At 43.1% G+C, this 7,809-nt stretch overlaps 1 protein-coding gene across 1 annotated transcript in view; it reads right to left on the bottom strand.

Annotated features, from left to right (window-relative positions):
- Positions 1 to 221: 221 nt before the first annotated feature.
- ALDH1L2 (aldehyde dehydrogenase 1 family member L2) overlaps positions 222 to 7,809 on the bottom strand; it is a 54,456-nt gene continuing 46,868 nt past the window's right edge. The window contains exons 20-23 of the mRNA XM_045779987.2: positions 7,639 to 7,804; positions 5,778 to 5,883; positions 2,880 to 3,079; positions 222 to 988 (exon numbers count right to left, since the gene is read on the bottom strand). Coding sequence (XP_045635943.2) covers positions 933 to 988; positions 2,880 to 3,079; positions 5,778 to 5,883; positions 7,639 to 7,804 — 528 coding nt within the window. The 3' untranslated portion in view covers positions 222 to 932. The remainder of the gene's footprint in view (positions 989 to 2,879; positions 3,080 to 5,777; positions 5,884 to 7,638; positions 7,805 to 7,809) is intronic.

The raw sequence follows: 7,809 nt of genomic DNA, 5'->3' as shown, positions 1-7,809 counted from the left end.
TCGAAGACCATGAACATAGCACAATGCAAGGTACTGCTGTTATTGCATTGACTCCTCAGAATAAATCTCCTGAGGAAGGCATTACTCTCCCCATTTGACAGATAAGGAAACTGAGGCTGGGGGAAGTTGAGGAAGTTTCCCCGAGTCACATGGCAAGATGGTATGATATGAACCAAGACCAGCCTCCAAAGGCCATTTACACTCTATATCATCCTGTAAAATTCACTTTTTAAAAGCTATTTATTAGAATTTAAGCTATCTGGGGCCAGAGCTGATGTCATTGAATGCTGTCTATGGTAAGTGTATGTCTATGGTAAATGTCCTGAGAACATCACATAGTACCCCATATCTAGTAAGTACTCAAGCACCGTTTTGGGTTGGCTGTCCATCACAGTAGGTGGGAAATAGAACATCAAAAGGCACAAAGATGTATCTTATGTCCAAATATGAAAAAAAAAAGGAATTTGCTTCACATTCCTTACGGGATATACTGTTCCTTGAGAGAAAAATTATAGCAAATCTTTTTAAATAGCCCCATAGGTAGAGTTCAGAGGTTAAAACCTACATATGTTATGCAGTCTCCCCCAAATGCACCATGTGCATGATAACGGCCTGATACATTTTTCAAGATGAACAACAATGGCTAGATTAGTGTCGGTGGGGAGGAAAAGCAACTTGGCGGTTTAGAAACATGTGGGTTATACAACGTAGTCAACCCCCAACAACTACAAATCGTTTTAAAGTATAAAAGGTGTATCAGAAAATAGGCACAAGTGTAAATGCTTGGACACGTGGCCCTGACCCACTTTATGGTCCGTGTGTGTGTTTTCTCGCTCGTGGCTGGTCCCTCGTCCCTCAGCGCACCCGGGCTTCTGAAGGGCGTTGAGGGATCAGGCGTGGTGCTGCCGAGGGTTCCCGAAGACGGCACGGCCCTAGTACTCCAGCGTCACCGTCTTGGTTTTGAGGTATTCGTTCAGAGCTTCCTCCCCTAGGGAACAGAAAAACAGTTCATGGGCCAGTGGATGCAATGCCAGCAGACTTTGGATACAGATGTAGGCGTGCAGGTCGCTAAGTGACTAGAATGTGGCCGAAGCCAGGGCTTCCCAAACTGTAAAGTGCGTGTGAGTCACCCAAAGGCCTCATGAAACTGCGGAGTCTGATTAAATCCAGCGACGGCCCTGAGATTCTGCATGTGTGACCGTCCCCCGATGACGCGGATGCTCGTGGTCCACGACCGCACTTTGAGGAGTAAGGGCTTAGACCACCTATCAGGTCTTCTGAGGAACAGTGCTGACTTGGTCAGTCTCCGCCAGAAAATGTGCTCTCACCTCCTTTCCCTGCCTGACCACAAACTCTCATCTCCATCCTTTCCCCATTTAGGCTGAATGGAAGTGACCAAGATACTGTCCTTCGGGTTATATTAAACGAAGCAGAACTGAGCAGAAGAAAGAAAGTTTGAGAGCCTCTGGTGTAATCTTATTTTAAAGATAATGCAGTTTCCCTGATTTATATAGTATAGAGAAGAGTATATCCAGGCTAGAAAATCAGTAGGTTTGCCTTTCTGTTTCTATTCTATTTTGAGCTCGTACAAATCACTGATTTCCATGGCAGTGAAAGGGCACAAATACCACAAGGACAACTCATGAATATATGATTCTGGAAGTTGAGCTAAAACAACTTAACCTTAATGGAAAATTGCCCCGGGAAGCTTTTAAAACTCCTAATCGCAGGTCACACCCCAGACCCACTAAATCAACATCTTTGTATTTTTTAAAGCTCCCAGGTGACTGTAATCCAATGTGCGGCTAAGGCTGGGAACCCCTGGGCTTAGGGAGCTTAAAATTGAGAGAGAAAGAAACCATTTAGGCAAATTCTATTGTTTTATGATAAACACCATTTACCTTCAGCTCAATGGAATTTAAAATGGGAGCTGCTTTATTGGTGCAGAAACATTACCAAAAGTCACCAGGAAAGAGAAAATGTAAAAATACCCCACATTAACCAAACTTTTATTAGTGGACTAATAAATCAGTAAATCACGAACATTTCCATTTTTGAAACAACGTGCTGGATTGGCTCTGGGGAGTAAGAACGTGGGCTCTGCAGGCAGACTGCCTGGCTTGGAATTCTCTTTCCAAGCAGTGACCGGCTGTGTAACTTTGGGCAAGTTATCCAACCTCTCTGAGCCCCAATTTCCCCGTTTATAAAATAAGGATAATAATAGCACCTCCCTCCCGGGGCTACTGTGAAGATTGCTTGTGCTATTACAGGTAAAGTAATTAGCAGAAGATCTGGTCCATACTTACTATTCAAAGTAAGCTGTTACTTGAAATGTGGTAGTGTCATTGCCTGCAGAGAATTCTCTTTTGGACTTCCTGCAACTCTAAATCTGAGTTCCCAGACTGCCAGAAAACCCTGCCAATTGCAGTATTGATTCTGAAAGACTGCCAGGCAGCTTACAGATAGGATTTCTTCTTGGAACTAGCTGCTTTTGCCCTCCACCCACTTCCCTTTGTTGGTTTCACTTGGTCCCATGAAAGCTAAACCAAGTGCATGCTGAATGTCAGGTAAAAAAAAACTAGGCATATTTTAGCTAACAGATATTGCCAGTGGGTTTTTTGGGTTTTTTTTCTCCCCCCTTTCAACATTCATCTTGGTCTTTGAAAAACGCTTTTCCATGCAATTTGGGTACTTTTCTATATGGACGTTAGCTAACAATGTTTAACATTAAAACACAGTCAGCACCCGGAGAAACCCAGATCCAACTGCCGTATAGGAAATGTCCTTCAAAACAAGACCCGAGCGGTGCAGGGAACATCAAACAGACTTCCCTGTGACAGGCAAACACAGGGAACATGCAGGAGCAAAGCAGAGCATACCTAAGTCTTTCCCAAAGCCAGATTGTTTCACTCCCCCGAAAGGGGCTGCCACGTCCGTCTTGTTGTACGTGTTCACAAACACAGTTCCTGCTTCTAGTCTCTCGCTCACATACATGGCTTTACTGATGTCTCTTGTAAAAACCCCGGAGGCCAGACCGTACTCTGTATTATTTGCTCGCTGCAACACTCCGTCGATGTCCCTACAAGATGTTTTTAGGAAGACAAAACTTCATTGAATGTAAAGCGAATCATTCGCATTTTATGTTCTAACAGTTTCCCCCTGCATGCTAGAAACAGAAAAACGCTACCGCAACTTGCTTAAGTGTTCATGAATGAAATATTCCAGGCTTACACCAAGAGAGAGTCCCAATGAGCTATTATAACTCTATTATTATATTTTTCATGTAGACCATGTGACACCTTTTAAAATCTGAAGTCATCTTTTCCATTCTCTTCTTGGTTCTCCTTCACGACTTCTCACCTCCTCCCCTCTCGAGTCCCGCTTCTAGATGTATTCGCAGAGCACCCCCTCTTTCCCTCCATCTCTCCAGATTTGGAATACAGTTCCAGGTTCATTCATTCAGCCCCTCGCCCTGAAGCCTTCCCAGCTCCCACCAGTGCCACGGGGAGCCCGTCGGGTGTAGTGGCTCAGTGAGAGGGCTCTGCAGCCAGGCCCCCGGGTGAACTTGGGCAAATAGCTTCATCTCCGGATGCCTTTGTTTATTGCAAAACAGCAGTAATAAGAAAAGGGCCTTTCTCGTTGTCGTGAGGATTAAATAAGCGAATGGTGCCCGGAACACAGTATGATGCTCAATGAAAGTCAACCATAATCGGGAGCATGTATTCTTCCAAACTCTGGGTTTTGGTTTAACTCTTTGTGTACTTGTGGTTCGCCCCCCAACTACACTGGAAGCTCCCTGAGGGCACGGTGACCTCTTATTCTTCTTTATACCTTGGTGTTAGATCATCCAGAGTGAATTCAATTAATACAATTCAATAAAAGGAAATACAAATTATCCCTTCAATCCTGCTTTCCCTGCCTTTTGACTCAGTATGTGCTCACTCGTAAGCTACGTGGAGGCATGACCCTGTTCATCTCTCGGTTGGGTCCAGTGCCAGCGTGTCTGTCATGGTACGAGTATCTCATCTTTATGCGTGTCATCCTAATGTTTAAAACTGCGTGAACGTTCTACGGCATGGCCACTGAATGCAAGCCAAGGAGTTCATCTGGTGCTCTGGCAAAGAAACAGGATCTGTCCCCAAACAGGAGGAAAAACGAATCGTGCTGGACTTTTTTTGAGAGACAGACAGACCAGGCTTCGACGTGGTCGCCTTTGAAGGGATTTTTCCAAGGTAATCCTGACAATACACCGTTTGAAGCTGGCACAAGAAATGTGGAACTGACCCTGGAGGGAATTGAGGCTCTGCTAAAACCTCGCACGCTTCTTGATCGTTGCACACGGTAGGAACCCACATATTTATTGACGAGCCTATGGTGGAAAGATGGCTTTATGCCATTACTTGTTGGGGACTCTTGAGATGACACCACTTGAGAGGCTAATACCTTGCCTACTCCTAGGATAATAACAAGGACAGCAAGGGCCACAGCACTATCAGCAAACATGACACAAAAGGATAAATGCTATTAATCATCCAATTTTGCAGATAGAGAAACCAAGGCTCAGACTGGCCCAAGCCCGTAGAGGTCGTCAGGGGCAGCGGCAGAGGGCTGGGCACCCACCGGGGCTGCCTTGGACCCTCTCTGGTTAATTGCCCATCTCCTTGTCTGTCTCCCCCGTGAGCTGGTAAATTCCTCAAAGATAGGAACTGTGACTTATCCTGGTTGATAACCCCTAAAACTGGCTTCTAAAATCTACATGTTTGGGGACCTGGGGTGGCTCATTCGGTTAAGCAACTGCCTTTGGCTCAGGTTGTGATCCCAGGGTCCTGGGATGGAGCCCTGCCATCAGGCTCCCTGCTCAAGGTGGGGTTGGGGGGGGGGGTCTTCTCCCTCTCCCTCTGCCCCTCCTCCCTGCTGGTGTCCTCTCTCTCTCAAATAAATAAATAAATAAAATCTTTAAAAAAAAATAAAATTTGCACGTTTAACACAAAGACTATCCTATGGGGGAACTTTATGAGAAAAAGAAGGTGAATAGAGCATCCTTGGATCAGTGTGTCAAAAAGTTGCTCACTATAGCTTAGTGTCCCCACATAGATCTTACGATATTTCTATCAAAGACCAAGAAGTCCTCTGAACTCTGTGTTCTGGTTGTTTTCCACCTTCTCATTTGTTGAAGGAACATTCAAACCAGAATTCTGGAGAATTTTGCCCAGTATACCATGAGAGTCTATTGTATTAAATATTCTTGTATGAGCTCAGGTACCATACGAGCCTCTCTGATCCGCTAAACACTTTGGAGAGTTTCCTGCACTATAATGAACCATCCTTGATGGGTGATTATATGGTGATTGTGGACATCTTACAAAAAGTTCAGTATTAGGCTTTGGGGGGCATAATCCCCTATGAAGGCAATGCTGTTTTCTTGGGAAAATCGCATTTCACAGATGCTGCCTTCCCTTGAAATGTAAATGTAAAAACTAGTTCTGTTATTCTTAGGTACTTATCTTGTTGGAGAGACATTTCAAGTGTTGGTTGTACAAAAACTAAATGTAGTCAGCGAAAATTCCATACTGTCAGCCATTGATTTAAGCTAAGAAGCAAAAATACATAACAATCGACATTGGTTAGCCTTCTCTTCTAATTATTTAAGTCAGTTATTGTTATATAATTGAGCATTACATGTTCGTTGATTTTATGGTCTGTGTATTAGCACAATGGCAGGAGAAAAAAAACACTTATCTAGTCAAAACCTGTTAAATTGTGCCTGAAGAACATACCCATTTTGGAATTTAGAAATGACCATAATAGGCCCAAATGACTCCTCTTTGGCAAGATACATGTGGTCTTCCACATCTGTGAAAACAGTTGGTTCCATAAAAAAGCCTATTTGAAAAACAGAAAAGATCATCAATTATAGGGTAATTAATTTTTAATTAATAGTTCTCTCATTTAATTACACCATAATTTTTTTTTCCTTTCCTTCTGCGTCAATAAAACCAAACAGGCTTTCCTTTTCCTATTTGGCATGAGCATTCCTAGGTTCTTGTGTTTTTAGCTACTCATTACAAAAATTTCAAACATATGTCAAAGTAGACGAAGTAGTATCGTGACTCATAAAATAAATATCTACTCATATTTTGCTATATTTGATTCATTTTTTTCCCTTGCTGATATAATTAAAAGCAAATTCCAGAGGTTATAGCTTTCAGTACAAATGTATTTTTGTACTGTATATTTGTGTTTCAGTACAAATCTGTAAAAAAATAAGGCATTTTCTTACCTACCACAATATGTTATCACATCTAACAAAATTAGTGCTAATTCCTTTTTCATGATTTATGGTTCCATTTTTTTCTCAAAAGTATCTTTTCTACAGTTGATTTGGTTGATTCAGGCCTCCAATAAATTCTACATGTGGCATTCACTCGTTAGATCTCTTAAGGGTCCTTTCATCTAGAACATTCCACCCCTAATTTTTCATGTCGCTGACTTGTGAAACAGACCGCGTTAGCTGTCCTGCAGAATATATTGCATTTAGATTTGTCTTTGTTTCCTTGGGATGACATTTTAATTTGTTCCCCTGTCCCCTTTATTTCTCATAAGTGGGAAGTTTGACCTCGAGACACAATTAGATTCAGGTTAAACTGAATACTGCAGAGGTGATGCGACGTGTTACACGCTGCATCTCCTAGGAGACACATCACACCCGGCTGTCCTGCTTTCACTGTTGCTTAGACTGACCAGTGTGGTCCAAGCAGTGACGACTTCACCTCTCTATTGTAAAACTGTGTTTTTCCCCTTGAAACTGCCAAGTGATCTTGGGGGAGAACCTTTGGTGCCTTGCACATTCTCAGTCCCCATCAACCTCTCTCCCAATAACTTGAGCCTCCCTTGATGATAACTGCCTGAATCAATCATTTCATTCAATTAGGGGTACGCAGTGGTGATCTTTCTATTCCATCATTTTTTTTCTACATTAATTAGCAGAAATTCCTCTGTTAAAAAAAAGTCTCCTTTATCAGCTACTCAGTTTACCCAGAAATTCAGTTCATGCAAGAAACACAGACACATGTTAAATTTTCCCCTTCTAATGATCAACTTTCAGAGTAAGGTGTTGGAGCCCAATCCCCCTACAGCAGTGAAAAATGGGGTTTTGAAGTTGTTGTTTGTCTTTCTTTCCTTTGGGGTATCGTGACATGGAGCCATTCCCATATTTCAGTAACAGGTACAGCTTTAGACAATAGGAATAAATCCTTCCCAGGCTATCCTGGTTAAGATTACATCTCACAGCTCCAGGAGTCAAGGTCACCAGCACCAGAATAACACAGTTGTCCATTACACCTGCTTACTGGACCGCCAAGGGCCTGTCACGTCCATTTTGTGATTGGATTTCCACAGCCTCGTAAAGCAGGGTGTGCACACTTCATCCCATGTTACACAGGAGGAAACTAAGGCTCAGAAAAATTGTCATGTCCAAGGTATCCAGTGTGTAAGTGGCCAAGTGGTATCCGAAAACGAATTCTTGTGATCATAACATAAATGCTACTCTTTACTTTCGAGGCAAGATGGGGCTGCAGCGAAAACCGTTACCATCCATTCCAACTTCAGAAGCCAGTGCTGCTGTGGCGCTGGTCTTACCTGGCCTGTGGACTTGTCTTCCCCCGTACACCAGGGTGGCCCCTTCTTTCACCCCAGCTTCACAGTATTGCAGAAGCTTTTCCAGATGGGCCTGATGATTTTGGGGCCCGTGATCGGTGGATCTGTCAAGTGGATCACCAATTTTCATCTTTTTAACTTCTTCCACCTGTT

The sequence above is a fragment of the Ursus americanus genome, chromosome 17 (genome assembly GCF_024610735.1).
Source record: "Ursus americanus isolate L20-20 chromosome 17, mUrsAme1.1.p, whole genome shotgun sequence".
NCBI classification, from domain to species: domain Eukaryota; kingdom Metazoa; phylum Chordata; class Mammalia; order Carnivora; family Ursidae; genus Ursus; species Ursus americanus.
This window is presented reverse-complemented; position numbering and strand designations above follow the sequence as displayed.